We start from the raw sequence: 16,368 nt of genomic DNA on the forward strand, positions 1-16,368 counted from the left end.
TAGAACTGATGATGTGATTACATTTTCACGCTATTTGGGTGCATAGATCCTGAGAAATCAGTACCCACAACAACCACCTCTGGCCGTAATAACGGCCTTGATACGCCTGGTCATTGAATCAAACACAGCTTGGATGGCGTGTACAGGTACAGCTGCCATGCAGCTCCGACACGATACCACAGTTCATCAAGAGTAGTGGCTGGAGTATTGTGACGAGCCAATTGCTCGGCCACCATTGACCAGACATTTTCAAATCGTGAGAGATCTGGAGAATGTGCTGGCCAGGGCAGCAGTCGAACATTTTTGTATCCAGAAGGGCCCGTACAGGACCTGCAACATAAGGTCGTGCATTATCCTGCTGAAATGTATGGGTTCGCAGGGATAGAATGAAGGGTAGGGCCACGGGTCGTAACACACCTGAAATGTAACGTCCACTGTTCAAAGTACCGTCAGTGCGAACAAGAGGTGATCGAGACGTGTAACCAATTGCACTCCATACAATCACGCCGGGTGATATGCCAGTATGGCGATGACGAATGCACCCTTCCAATGTGCGTTCACCGCGATGTCGCCAAACACGGATGCGACCATCGTGATGCTGTAAACAGAACCTGGATTCATCCGAAAAAAAGACGTTTTGCCATTCGTGCACCCAGGTTCATCGTTGAGTGCACCATCGCATGCGCTCCTGTCTGTGATGCAGCGTCAAGGGTAACCGCAGCCATGGTCTCCGAGCTGATAGTCCATGCTGCTGCAAACGTCGTCGAACTGTTCGTGCAGATGGTTGTCTTGCAAACGTCCCCATCTGTTGACTCAGGGATAGAGACGTGGCTGCACGATCCGTTACAGCCATGCGGATAAGATGCCTGTCATCTCGACTGCTAGTGATACGAAGCCGTTCGGATCCAGCGCGGCGTTCCTTATTACCCTCCTGAACCCACTTATTCCATATTCTGCTAACAGTCATTGGATCTCGACCAACGCGAGCAGCACTGTCGCGATACAATAAACCGCAATCGCGATAGGCTACAATCCAACCTTTATCAAAGTCTGAAACGTGATGATACCATTTCACCTCCTTACACGAGGCATCACAACAACGTTTCACCAGGCAACGCCTGTCAACTGCTGTTTGTGTATGAGAAATCGGTTGGAAACTTTCCTCATGTCAGCACGTTGTAGGTGTCGCCACCGGCGCCAACCTTGTGTGAATGCTCTGAAAAGCTAATGATTTGCATGTCACAGCATCTTCTTCATGTCGGTTAAATTTCGCGTCTGTAGCACGTCATCTTCGTGGTGTAGCAATTTTAATGGCCAGTAGTGTACAGTACTGTGTTAGCTATGATCAGGAGCATGTTATGTTTTCCATCAGATCACTTAAGAAGCGACTCGCCTGAGTTTTACCATTATTTCCTTCTGTTTAAAAATTAAATGACATTCAAAGCTGCATTGTTCTGTGCTCGTCCCTTTGTATGGCCTTCCTGCAGCTGTTCATATCGCTGCAGGTTAGGTGGCCCAGGTGCCTAGCTACTGCTGTCCAAGTTAAATGCGCCGGTAACTGTTGTTGTCCCGAATTATCGATGTACGCATGAAGCACAGCATAAAACGTATCCTCATTATCGTACTGGACAGTACTTGAGACAGTTTCGCTTCCGCTCTACGTGAAACGAAATCCAATAAGGCTCCAGCGAACGCGGAGGAATACATAGTGTAACGTCTACGTGAAGTTTATTCTTATGATGAACGGACTATACAGAAAGTTTTAAATGCAATGTAGAGTTGATAACAGCCGTAGATAGGTGTTTGAAAGATTTCCCAGTCACAGTTAAGGCACGGAATTTGCTCACAGGAAATCCATTTGACCAGTTTCATTCACCGAAAAGAAGGCGATGTCGAAAGCTATGTGTATTTTTTTATCTTGAAAACACTGTTTTACTGCCAGATGACAATTTTGTTTGTCATTTAGGTAGGTTCAAATGGCTCTGAGCATTATGGGACTTAACTTCTGAGGTCATCAGTCCCCTAGAACTTAGAACTACTTAAACCTAACTAACCTAAGGACTTCACACACATCCATGCCCGAGGCAGGATTCGAACCTGCGACCGTAGCGGTCGCACGGTTCCAGACTGTAGCGCCTAGAACCGCTCGGCCACCCTGGCCGGCAGTTAGGCAGAGATTAGTGGCCTGACAGATGAAGATGGTAGCTAACGCTGAAACTTACCACACGCACTAGGCCTACACTGCATCCCGCGAACATGTCTTGATGAAGACTGGGCGATGTCTTCACGTACAGGCGACTTTGGTGTCGTTCCACAGTTTCCAATGTTTCACACGCTCCTCCTCCCCTTGTCTCTGGTAACTGTGATTGGCGAGCTGTGAATGTTCTGCTGTGTAAGTCCTTACTCGGCAGCAGTTGCGTATTCTTCCTCCGCAGAAAGGAAGCGAGCGAGGGCGTGCTCACTATCTGCCGGGACAGACTGTCACGGCTTCCTCGAAATCCGAGGACGAAAATGATACCGAGTGGGGAACGCTGCTCTGCATGAGCAGGATCCCCATTTTGGTACAGAAGTGTACCTGCAGCGTCTCGTTTTGGTTGTGTTGTTTCATTCTGTCATCGTGGTTGTAGTGCCGACTAGGTCTAGTTGTACAAGATAGCTTTAGATCTATTTTGACGTGACACACCTTGTAATGTGGCACCAGTATTATAAATTCATCTCATTTTTTCTTATGTTCATCCACCCGAGATATCAAGCATTCGATATTATTTCCGTTTCTGCACATTGTAACAACTTGTCGTACAATGGGGCATGTTGTATCACTAGATGGAATCAGTTGTTACATAGGCTGATTGAGCCTCAAGTATTTCCGGAACCGTTTAAGATGTCGTAATAATGTTTTCACCCAGATGACTAGTGAGTAAATCCTCACAAAATGACGTATTTTCTCTTTCGTAGCTATATACTAAGTACATAGATATTTGTGTCGACTTTACCTTTTCAAATGAAGCAATAACAAGTTCCAACGCTACTAAAACGTTTTAAAAGAGACGGATTTAACTGCATTTCACTTGTCAATCGTAGGGAAACAAATTGGATAACCTTCAGATCATAAAACGACTCGTTCGTAATACTGTAAGCTTCCTAAGCAGTAGGAAGACAATCATTTTGCAACACAGACCACATTCGGACACAGACAATCTAGCAGAGGATTCGTGCAGGAATCAGTCTTGCTACCCTAGTTATTCAGTCTCTATACTGCAGACCTTCAGGATGCGTTTGCCAGTGACATCCAAATATAATACACGCAGACCACATATGCATATATTCTGAAGTGAGAACTTTTCAGCCTTGTCATTTGAAAATGCACATCGCTCTCATACGTGTGCACGGGTAGTGTACAGAAATTGGCTTCGAAACCTCTGACAGCAAGACTACTCCTACGATCTTTACTCGCCACAGGATTCCACTTACCTAAAATATGTAACTGGGACAACACAATTTTCCAGTTGCAAAAACAGCACACTATCAAAAATGGTTCAAATGGCTCTAAGCACTATGGGACTTAACATTTGAGGTCATCAGTCCCCTAGACTTAGAACTACTTAAACCTAACTAACCTAAGGACATCACACACATCCATGCCCGAGGCATGATTCGAACCTGCGACCGTAGCGGCAGCGCGGTTCCGCACTGAAGCGTCTAGAACCGCTCGGCCACAGCGGCCGGCAGCACACTATCGTGGGATGATTATCGATGATAAACTAAGGTACGCTCATCACATCCGTCATATTATTACTAGACGTGAAAAAGCCTGCAATTTCATCAGAGCTACGACTGTAGTATGGTGGGGCACTGATCGGCGGACAGCGATAACTTTATACCGGTCCCTGACAAGGGCACATTTTGATTATGAGCACATGTGCTACGGATCAGTATCAGATAGCTCGCTCGAAAGACTCGACAGTATGCAATACAAAGACTTGCGTATAGTTCATGTCAGTCACCACTAACACATTACTAGCTAAAGCGAATCAACCACCTTTAAAGCTGCGACGAATAGTAGTCCTCTGCAAAAAATTCTTCCTGTGGCTCTCTTTCGACAAATATGGGCACAATGACGAAAAAATTCGGGAATTAACATCTTACTGTGTGCGAAAGATTTTGCCCAAATACACTACTTCCAGCCGTCATGTCTCAATATATGGAGATCCAGGCCGTTAAGTCACGAGTTGTGGAAAAGTTCTCTTACACCGCATTACAACAGGCCTTAACGAAATATCGACTCTGCAGATTGATGGCAGGACCAACCTAACGCGTCAAAACGCGGACCCAGTTAATGCAACGGCAATGAAATTGCTATCTCAATACCCCGATGCGTGCGTGGTGTGCACAGATGGGACCAAGTGACGGCGCTGGTCGCGTCTGTTGGATAAGCTGAAGCAAACGACAAGGCATATCTACAAGCTGGATCAACACTCCACAAATATGATAGACGAGCTGATTTTGGAAGCCCTGCTATTCGCACAGACGATCATAGCAGACATAATAGTCATAATTCCTGACAGTATGTTAGCCATACAACTGATTAGAACCCATCTTAATAGTTGTACGAACTCCATAGTTGCAGTAATTACTGACGTCGTGAATCGGGTGCAGAGGAACTATCACAAAGTATTATGGTATGGATGAAAGGCCATTTTGAGATACTTGGAAACGAACATATACACTCATGCTCATAAATTAAGGATAATGCTGATAGAAGGTGAAAAAAAACTCTGGTGGGCGGTTTGCGGGTTTAAATCACCTAGGGGTATGACCATGCAATGCATCTGACCTGCGTTCGTCGCACGGTGGCGCTGGCAGCAGTCCACATATGCAGAGGTGTGTTGGTGCATGTCAGAGGTACGGTGCAGTGAGTAAGTGTGCAGACGTTTTCAGACGTGCTAATGGTGACTGTGTGTTGAAAATGGCTCAAAGAACACATAGTTATGTCGTTATGAGGGGTAGAATACTAGGACGACTGGAGGCTGATCAAACAGTAGGTCGTAGCACGGGCCCTCCGTGTGCGACAAAGTGTGATCTCAAGATTATGGCAACGATTCCAACAGACAGGAAACGTGTCCAGGCGCTACAGTACGGGACGTCCACAGTGTACAACACCACAAGAAGACCGATATTTCACCATCAGCGCCCGCAGACGGCCACCGAGTACTGCAGGTAGCCTTTCTCGGGACCTTACCGCAGCCACTGGAGCAGTTGTCTGCAGACACAAAGTCTACAGACGACTGAATAGACACGGTTTATTCGCCCTGAGACCTGCAAGGTGCATTCCACTGACCCCTGGTCACAGGAGAGCCCGTGAAGCCTGGTGTCAAGAACACAGTACATGGTCATTGGAACAGTGGTCCCAGGTTATGTTTACGGACGAGTCCAGGTATAGTCTGAACAGTGATTCTCGCCGAGTTTTCATCTGGCGTGAACCAGAAACCAGATACCAACCCCTTAATGTCCTTGAAAGGGATCTATATGGAGGTCGTGGTTTGATTGTGTGGGGTGGGATTATGGTTGGTGCACGTACACCCCTGCATGTCTTTTGCGGAGGAACTGTAACATGTCAGGTGTATCTGGACGTCATTTTGCAGTGGGTCCCACCTCCTCCTGATGAATGATGACGCACGGCCCCACCGAGCTGCCATTCTGGAGGAGTACCTTGAAACAGAAGATATCAGGCGAATGGAGTGGCCTGCCTGTTCTCCAGACCTAAACCCCATCTAGCACGTCTGTGATGCTCTCGGTCGACGTATCGCTGCACGTCTTCAAACACCCCAGCAGTTGCTCGCCCATCTGATCCAGAGTATACCAACCCGTTGTACGGCCTGCGTACGTGTGCATTGTGAGCATATCCGATATTGATGTCGGGGTACATGCGAAGGAAACAGTGGCGTTTTGTAGCACATGTGTTTCGGGACGGTTTTCCCAACTTATCACTAATACCGTGGACTTACAGATCTGTGCCGTGTGTGTTCCCTATGCCTCTATGCTATTAGCGCCGATCTCAACGTGCTGCTGAACGCCCATCGAACGATGCGACTTGTGCACACCGTGCGTGGGCCCAAACGTCGTATGCCCGATCGCAACGCGCTCCAGAGGTTGTATCTGTCTCGTAAATCACACTGTTTATGAATTGGACGGGCGTAAATGTCCTATTTTGGCTCAATTAAAACGTACTTTCCTCTCTTGGCCATATGCTAGTCAGGTTTCAAATGGCTCTGAGCACTGTGGGACTTAACATCTGAGGTCATCAGTCCCCTAGAACTTAGAACTACTTAAACCTAACTAACCTAAGGACATCACACACATGCATGCCCGGGGCAGGATTTGAACCTGGGACCGTAGCAGTCACGCGGTTCCGGACTGAAGCGCCTAGAATCGCTCGGCCACCGCGGCCGGCTAGTCGGGTTTTTCTGTCTGTAGTACCCATAAGTAAAAACTTCAACATCCGAACAAATATTATAAGGCTAAAAGGAAAGTACCATGACCAGTCAATGCGGACATTGGCTTATACTCAAAAGTTCCAATACAAATTCACAATAGTTCTCCATACAAGATAAAAATTATTTCATCATTTTCACTTTTTAGTAAAGCCCTAAGGTCATTCTTCCTTGATCACTGATCCTACTCAGTAGCTGAATCTCTACAACATGTGAATTACAAAACTCAAAAGAAAAAAGGGCAAATTATCTTACTGCAAGTAGCGCAAGTTGTAGATTAAACTCACTCCTCAAAAAGAGTGCTCTTATATTTACAAAAGATCGACTTTTTCTTTTTTTTTTTTTAGATTTTCTCCGGGGAAGTACAAAAGGGATTTAAAAAAGGAAGGAAAATTGCCACATCCACTTTTGCCCTAAATAAAATAAAAAAAACACCACTTCAGGTGTTGTCCCCTATGTAATCCTATTCCCAGTAGGACTAACCTAGAGCTATGAGGTGACGAAAAGGATAAAGGGAAGGAAACCGCAGGGGACTCATGAAAATTAAATATAATTAGTTTCTTATTTTATTTAACTTTTTATTTTCATTTATTTGTTTTTTATTATTTTTGTTTTATATATGAGCACCTTGAGCAGCGGTTCCTGCGTCGGCCAGCACGTCCAAGCATCTCTTCCGTTTGGTGGACGTAGATTACATTATCGGTCCTGTTCGGTTCGGGTAGGTTCATATCAGTTTTCAGCTTCTCATGGCTTGGACGTTCCAGCTGGGAGGCAGACATTAAAGGTGCTCCCTAAGAAATTGGAGAAGTATTGCTGATAGCGTGGATTGAGTGTTAGGATGCAGTGTTGTTCGTTGAGATAATTCCAATATCCTAGCTCTGACTTATGACCAGAATCAAAAAGATAACGGATCGTGTGGCCACAGATCCAGTTCACAGAATGGGTTTCGGTGGTGGCGTAAAAAGTACCCTACGGGAATAAAAGTGTGTGGATGTCGATCTGAGAGGGTGTTTGGCGTGTAAGAAACGCCAAAATACGCCGCTCAAGTGTCCAGAAATTTGGAAATTTGTGGTAAGGTCTTATGGGACCAAACTGCCGAGGTCATCGGTCCCTGAGCTTACGCACTACATAATCTAACTTAAACGAACTTACGCTAAGGACAACACACACACCCATGACCAAGGGAGGACTCGAACCTCCGACGGGGGGAGCCGCGCGGACCGTGACATGCCCTAGACCGCGCGGCTACCAAGCGCGGATCAAGTGTCCAGACGTCGTACGCTGGACCAAAGTGGAATCGATAGTCGTCCGTGTCGCCCACTCCACAGTGGGTGCAGAGGAGCGAGTCGGCTAGAGGAAAGCGATGCAGTGGATTTCGGTTAATTTGTTTGCCATTCACTGTGATATACCATGCCGATTGGACGTCGGATTCGAAGAAACGGGCATGGACAGCTTTCCATATGCGTCACCAAACATGCTAGGGATACTTAATTTCGATGGAATTGGGCGGGCGGCACCGTTCTAACGCTTTGTAAACTGTTTTCGTCCGAAACAAGCGTGTAAGTGGTAAAGACTGGTAGACGTAACTGAAGTCCCGGAAAGGGGAGATGGGATGGTCGATACCAAAACTGTGGCGGACAAAGAGGCTGGCGCAAAGTATTGGAATACGAGTCCAGTTTGGCTCTGCAGGCAACGATCCTGGAGTTGGAGTTGGGAGCTGATGTTCAGTGCCTTGACTCTGGTCAGCACATCTATTAGTCCCACCCTACCACGGTCCCATGGGAGTGCAATAGAGTCATACTGCACTTTTAATAACATCCCTGAGCTGGCGAAGGAGCCCAATGGCATCAACAGACCTGAGCCACATGTGGTATATGGGAGGCGTGATAGATGTTCACATATTGGGCGCACTGGATAATGTTGAAGGCTCATAGCCAGTGATCTGTAAGGTTAGCTCTGATGGTCTGTAGCAAAAGCCTACCATTAATGGCAGCTGAGCGACGAAGATTGGCTGTGAATTCAATGCCAAGACATCGAATGATGGTGCCGGCGCTAAGGGGGGGGGGGGAGGGGGGGTACGCTTCTCATCGATAGGCCCTCGGGACGCTTCTCACCGATAGGCCCTCACCAGTAGGCAAGACCTTGGATTTGGAAACGTTGAGGGACCTGCCTGATGGTTCGCCATAAGTCGCCACCCATGTCAGGACTGCTCGAACCTCATCCTCACTGCGCAGATAAAGGACGAGGTCGTCTGCATAGGCCATGCAACAGAAACGATGCCCATGCAACGTCATACCTTCCAAATTTTGGCGCAGTCCCTGGAGCAGAGGTTCCAAAGCGGAGGCATATAAAATAGTGGAAAGGTCACAGCCCTGCCGGACAGATGGTGCTATGACCAAGGGTGGTGTGAGGCGGCCGTTTTACTGGATTCTGGAGATCGCACTACTCAAAAGGCACAAAATTACTGTGACAAAACCGCTGGAGGAATCATATGTTGAAGAATTATCCGCAAACAGGATGGGTCTATACCATCAAAGGCCTGGCTAAAGTCCAGCAATGCCAAGGCACAAGAGAGACGTTGGTGACGAAAAAATGCTATCACGTCTAGGTAATGGCAAAGGCCTTACGGTTATTGTTGTCGGCTCCTAGGGAAGTCTGGTCGCAGGAGGTGACATTAAGTTCGAACTTCTTGAGTCGCGATGCCAGTAGCCATGTAAATATTTTCATATCGCTGTTGAGCAACGTGATTGGTCGATAATCGTGGACGCTCGATCGCCCCTGCGGTTTGAGAATGGGTATAATGATGCCAGCAAGAAAGTTTTTAGGGGCCAATGTCATCAGGAACATCAGCTCTTGGACAATGGCCGTCCATGTGGAAGCGAACAAGGAGCTAGAACTTCTGTAAAATTCGATGGGGATACCATTGGGCCCTGGAAATCTGTTATCAGATCCCTCCTTGATAGCAATGAGTACTTCATCTGTAGTCATATCTTCCTGGAGTTCGCGTGCTACCTCCACCAGGAGAGCACTCGCAGTAAGTCATGTGACCTCTGTGATCAGTTGCACGGAATGCGGTACATTTGCGTCATACAATATGGCGAAGTGAAAATGGAGAGCTTGGCCAATGGTTTCTTGGGTCTCATAGCAGTGGCCTTCCGCATCATTGAGGACGTGGACCACAGCCCGGCATCGTCTTTCCTGGAGGAGGTGGTACATCGATGAATGTTCTTGAGGTATACTGATAGAGGTCCGAGATCAGACTACAGCGCCTTCCAAGTGCCAGTGCATGATCAAGGAGATCTGCGCCTTTCTTCAGTGTACCACTGTCTGCCTGTCTGGTGAAAAGTCATCATGGCACAGTCATGAAGAATTGAATAATAAAAGTGCAAGCTATTAGTATGCCACGCCTTGGCTTCTTTAGTATAGCTCATCAATGTTTTACGGAGGGTCAGCTTTGCACACTAGAGTCCCAAGATAAGGTGGAGTCATAGGCGTCACGATGGCGCCAGCATCGTGCCCATGCATCTCCGACCATACAGCGACAGTCTGCGGAGGTCATCTGGGCGAAATTGAATTTCCACGGACCGCAACTATGCCATACATGTTTTCGGGCAAGAGTGACATCGCAGATGTATGCTTCATGTTCAGAAAAGACCATGGGCCAGACTTCTGCATGGTGAGTGCCATCAGCAAGTGTGTGGATGACACACATGTAGTCTATGTTGGCTGATGGGTGAGTGATGTAAAACGTGTAACCACATAGAGTTCCATGGAGGTTGATCCAGGTTTCAATGAGTCGCAGGAGATCGATGACCACCAAGAGAGCCACACAAGGTGGATGGTGTGGGAGTTGGTCAGTGGACCCTTGTGTCGAGTTGAAGTCTCCAACAAGCACCAAATCGTCTTGTGGGCCTGTGAAGAGTGGTGTCACCTACTCGGCGAAGAATGTCTGTCGCTCATGACGCCAGATAGAGTCAGATGGTGCGTAGATGTTAATGATATGGACGCCAAATAGGGTGAGGGCCATACCCCGTGCAGTGGGGAGGTACGTGACATCATTTGCAGGGAACCTGTCAGGTAAAAGGATGGCGACGCTGCTACCAGTATCGGAGGCGTGAGAAACATGGGCAGTGTACCCGGTGAGCACTTGAAAGTCAGCAATGAACACCTCCTGTAGGAGTGCAATATCAACATCCGCAGAGTAGATGGTGCCTCGGAACATGGCCAGTTAGTGAGGGCTCGGATGGTGGCAAGATTCATTGTGGTGACATGATATTGCTGTGTACAGTCCCTTGCAGTCGATGCATAATGCGTTATGGAAGCATCCTGTGAGTGTAGACCCGCCAGGTCTGCCACAGTGGTCATGATTACTGGCAGGGCACTGGCTCAGGCACCTCCACGGGATGCTCTCACTCCGAAACATTGGTGGTCTGATCCACTTCTTCTCCAACATCATCAGCCCAGAATGCTGAGGTCGAAGACACGTGACAGTCGTTTAATGTCAGAGCAGGGGAAGCAGATGGTGCGACAAAAGCTGTGTGGGATATGTCGTCCTCATGTACCGGCAACATTGAGTACCTGTTCCGGATTGAGAGGGGATCTGTCACAGGACAGGCATCAGGAGTGGTCGCAGCATGTGACTGGACGCAATACAGTAGGTCGCTATCAGACATCCAGTCATCATTTCGTGAGGCCATCTGAAGGACGGTGTCGTCGGAGAGTGTCCGGGGGGGAGGGTGGGGGGGGGGGGGGCGGGGGGAGGGTTTTGTGCTTCCTAGGCGACCGCTGTTTCCTTATGTATTGTTCCGAATTAGAATGTGGTCGCCCACCATCCGATGTTATACCCATATGGATAAAGGCAGCAGTTCGAAGTCCATGGTTCAAGCACGGCCGTCCGTCAGGGTCCTGAGATTGGATAGTCCAGGTGCGAGCACTGGGTGTGATGCCATGCTGGTCTCGTCGGCGTGTTGTAATGCGGTGGGTGGCGCTGACGAGGAATCAGGCGTATCCCGAAGCGGCGTGGCGGGATTCTGTGCTACCACCGCGTAGATGACGGATAGGGACATGAACTTCGATGCTGGGTCATTAGAGCCAGTGGTATCTGTATCAAAACATTTGGGCCGAATATGGCCTTCCTGGCCACATCCTGAGGACGTTCGTGGCAATGACCCACACACTGCCAACCGTCAAGCGTGGTGGAATGTGTTTCGTCAGCTCAGTTTTGATCTGCCAGACGCCATTTAATGCTGGGTAGGTCGTAAATATTTGCCACTTCTCCACGTGGTGACGCAAGACGTTGCCATATGGTTGGAAAGCTGCAGTGACTATTCCTGAGGCACCTAGAATGGGCGCTCAAACACCTGCAGTGTTCGGAGACAGAATCCTGCATGGTCCACGGTCACTGCACCTACAAGTTAACCAGAGTGTTTAAATTTTAGTCTGGCGGCACATCGCTGGACAATTTCAGCACATAGCGCCTCCGTCGACATCTTGACGGGAACAACACTTCCTGTGACGGAAAAATATATTTCGTTCAACTCCAGGGGGTTCAAATGCAGATCCTTTCGTATGAACTGTTCATCTTCATAGGCTCTTGGTCGTGGATGTTTGTCCTGTAAAGTTACTTTGACAGCCGCACGGCGGTAAGGGTGCGCCATGAGATACGTAGGTAATGGACTCACTTTTTACAAATACCGCGACGCGGAAGTAAACTACTCCCCGGAGCACTCGCCGGCGCGCGGTACAGTCCTGCACGCTACCACGGCTCAGAGCCGACTGATTAAGCTAAGGCGACCACTAATATTGTCGCACTTCTCCAGCTTGTTACCATGTTCTGAAAGCTTTAATCGTACCTATATCCCTCATTTAAATTTAATTACAATAAATTGTACCAAGAACAATGTGCTTTTAATAGATCCTCAACATGCCGTTGCCATCAAATGGCATGCTCTCATAATACGCAAGTTACAATAATTCTTTTACCACGAATATGACGTTTCTCGTCATTTTATTACAATGTATCATTCAATTAACGGCGGGTTTTCGAGAGCTCAGCAATTCGTTGGTGCTCAGAAACGGCATAGGGGCTTCAACTACAAGCCAATATGGCGCTTCGCAACACAGCACCGAAGGGAAACGGCGTGCATGTGACGTAGGAGGCGTTCTGCCGTGTCACTGGTCACATTAAAACGCACGTTCAGGATATCCGGCATGCTAGATATTGCTCTGCACGTTCGGAAAGACTCCCCAACGTGCTATTCCGCGTTATGACGTCAAGAACTCGGCACGCTCGAAGTTCCACGTGCGGATGCTCGGTCCACGTGCCGACGGCTTAAGGATTGATGCTGCAAACCGCCGTCTGTGCAGGAGTTCTACTCTACGTGCCGCCACAGGACCGCAAGCTGCATGTTTACGTCTCTCCTTTAATACCCGGTGAGGACCTTGAAGCTGTTGCTATTATTTAGCAGTGCAGCAGCGCTTTTCCTACAATTCGGCACCAGCCGAATGTCTTACAAGGCACCCAACTTGCGTAATGCTCGTTAACTGGGTGAACCTCTGAGAGAAACCGATACCTTCTAATTATCAAAAAAAAAGTAGGGTCTAATCACTAAGGTACTTAACATCTGAGATCACCAGTCCCCTAGAACTTAGAACTACTTAAACCTAACTAACCTAAGGACATCACACACATCCATGCCCGAGGTAGGATTCAAACCTGCGACCGCAGCAGCAGAGTGGTTCTCGACTGAAGCGCCTACAACTGCTCGGTCACAGCGGCCGGCTTCTAATTATCAGCTTGCTATTTAAATCACTTGATTTGTTTCACAAAGTTCAGCCTCCGTGGTAAAACTTCTGTCCTTTGGTGACAGAACTGGATAATACGTACAATCTGACGTTCAGTAAATTTTGCCGCTTTGAACAGAGTTAAGGTTTGGTGTGACTTTTAATGCTCCATCTGTGTTCTTGCAGCCAGCCTGAGCTCTCTTAGTTGTTGATGGCATTGTCTATTTAAGACTGGTAGTGCAGTCTTGCAACAAAAAAGTTTCTACTTCTTGTATATGAAGAAAAATTATGTTAACTTATTGTTCTCTGTTATATCACCTGGTAAAAGAACTTTTTTTTTACTTGTCCTTTCTTATACTGTAAAACTGGGTGCTATTGAAGGAAAGCAGGTAGCTAACCACTAAATCTAATTTCCAGAGTGTGGGACTCAGCTATTTGTTGCCACACTATACTGCGCATGTTCTTTTTATTGTGTTTGTAATAATGATCTTTTGTATGTTTTGGAACCAATTAATCTGGCCTCCTGGGCTGCGTTCTTGTGGAGTGTCACGTGTTCTACAGCCCGGTGCGAACCGCTTGCAAAACCAAACGGTTGCTCGAATATTTTGTAAAAGTTTCAACTTCAAATTTCTTGTTACAGTTGTTGTACAAGCAAAAGTTTCACCTTCAAATTTCTTGTTACAGTTGCTGTACAAGCAAAAATTTCACCTTCAACTTTCTTATTGCGGCTGTTGTTCAAGTAAAAATATCACCTTCAAATTTCTTATTACAGTTATTGTGTACATCTTTTCTTAGAACATTCTTGAAATTGATTTAAATTACATTGGATGCGTCCAGAAAGGCTCAGTTGGATGTTAGTGTGAGTTTGTGTGCACTATTTCATGCACTGCTAAAAGCTTTTAAGGGCTGTTTGATTTCATCGAATGCCTATACTGTTAAGATTATGTAATTCTACTTTCAAATGCACACTGATGTAAAGAATATTTGGTAAATATTTGCCTTGAAGTGCTCTTAATTTAGAAATTGGTAACTATAGCTATACCCTTTGGTTTTGGGGCGGTCTTTTTAAGTTTGCTGATTTGTGTGGAATTTTGTAATCTTAATAAAATGTAATTCAAATGTGCATTAACGAATGATGATCAGACCCCACTTGTCCAGGTCTTCCTTGTCCCTCCTTGTAGAGGTGTATTGAGGCGTCTCATAATTGGTAACTAGAGCGTGGTCGGCTTTGGTGGTAGGACTTGCGATTGAACATCTTTCGTTACCTATTAGGTACAGTCAGCAATTGCAGTAAGATTGTAGTTTTGTTAGAATCGACTCGTTTTGCGGTTCTCAGACGAACTTGGAGGCAAGATGGAGTCTCGACCGGCAACGGAGGTTAGCTGTTTGAAGAAGGATGAATTGCGCATTCGGGGCCAAGTGGAGGAAGGCGACGCAGCAGAACTGGGAGTGCGTCTCCGTGGGACAACCACCCTTCCGGTTCAGGTGACTGGGGAATGGACTGGTTCTGTGAGTAGCGCCCTCGTGCGCTGCGCCGCTTCTCTGTCTGATATGGAGAAAAATACGGTGTACTCAGAAGGTAGTTGCGCTCCAGAGCCCAAATATATCGACTGCAGTGTCAAATGACCCATTTTTCAGCCGTGTTGAAGGTCTACATCTACATCTACATCTATACCCATACTCCGCAAGCCACCTGACGGTGTGTGGCGGAGGGTACCTTGAGTACCTCTATCGGTTCTCCCTTCTATTCCAGTCTCGTATTGCTCGTGGAAAGAAGGATTGTCGGTATGCTTCTGTGTGGGCTCTAATCTCTCTGATTTTATCCTCATGGTCTCTTCGCGAGATATACGTAGGAGGGAGCAATATACTGCTTGACTCTTCGGTGAAGGTATGTTCTCGAAACTTCAACAAAAGCCCGTACCGAGTTACTGAGCGTCTCTCCTGCAGAGTCTTCCACTGAAGTTTATCTATCATCTCCGTAACGCTTTCTCGATTACTAACGATCCTGTAACGAAGCGCGCTGCTCTCCGTTGGATCTTCTCTATCTCTTCTATTAACCCTATCGGGTACGGATCCCACACTGCTGAGTAGTATTCAAGCAGTGGGCGAACAAGCGTACTGTAACCTACTTCCTTTGTTTTCGGATTGCATTTCCTTAGGATTCTTCCAATGAATCTCAGTCTGGCATCTTCTTTACCGACGATCAACTTTATATGATCATTCCATTTTAAATCACTCCTAATGCGTACTCCCAGATAATTTATGGAATTAACTGCTTCCAGTTGCTGACCTGCTATATTGTAGCTAAATGATAAGGGATCTATCTTTCTATTTATTCGCAGCACATTACACTTGTCTACATTGAGATTCAATTGCCATTCCCTGCACCATGCGTCAATTCGCTGCAGATCCTCCTGCATTTCAGTACAATTTTCCAATGTTACAACCTCTCGATATACCACAGCATCATCCGCAAAAAGCCTCAATGAACTTCCGATGTCATCCATAAGGTCATTTATGTATATTGTGAATAGCAACGGTCCTACGACACTCCCCTGCGGCACACCTGAAATCACTCTTACTTCGGAAGACTTCTCTCCATTGAGAATGACATGCTGCGTTCTGTTATCTAGGAACTCTTCAATCCAATCACACAATTGGTCTGATAGTCCATAAGCTCTTACTTTGTTCATTAAACGACTGTGGGAAACTGTATCGAACGCCTTGCGGAAGTCAAGAAACACGGCATCTACCTGTGAACCCGCGTCTACGGCCCTCTGAGTCTCGTGGACGAATGGCGCGAGCTGGGTTTCACACGACCGTCTTTTTCGAAACCCATGCTGATTCCTACAGAGTAGATTTCTAGTCTCCAGAAAAGTCATTATACTCGAACATAATAGGTGTTCCAAAATTCTACAACTGATCGACGTTAGAGATATAGGTCTATAGTTCTGCACATCTGTTCGACGTCCCTTCTTGAAAACGGGGATGACCTGTGCCCTTTCCCAATCCTTTGGAACGCTACGCTCTTCTAGTGACCTGCGGTACACCGTTGCAAGAAGGGGGGCAGATTCCTTCGCGTACTCTGTGTAAA

General features: G+C 47.0%; 1 protein-coding gene across 1 annotated transcript in view; it reads right to left on the reverse strand.

Annotated features, from left to right (window-relative positions):
• The window catches only part of LOC126262528 (venom dipeptidyl peptidase 4-like), a 272,420-nt gene extending 270,029 nt beyond the window's left edge, over positions 1–2,391 (reverse strand). The window contains exon 1 of the mRNA XM_049959201.1: positions 2,223–2,391. Within this exon, the coding sequence (XP_049815158.1) occupies positions 2,223–2,258 (36 nt within the window). The 5' untranslated portion in view covers positions 2,259–2,391. The remainder of the gene's footprint in view (positions 1–2,222) is intronic.
• Positions 2,392–16,368: the final 13,977 nt, after the last annotated feature.

The sequence above is a fragment of the Schistocerca nitens genome, chromosome 6, assembly GCF_023898315.1.
Source record: "Schistocerca nitens isolate TAMUIC-IGC-003100 chromosome 6, iqSchNite1.1, whole genome shotgun sequence".
NCBI lineage: Eukaryota > Metazoa > Arthropoda > Insecta > Orthoptera > Acrididae > Schistocerca > Schistocerca nitens.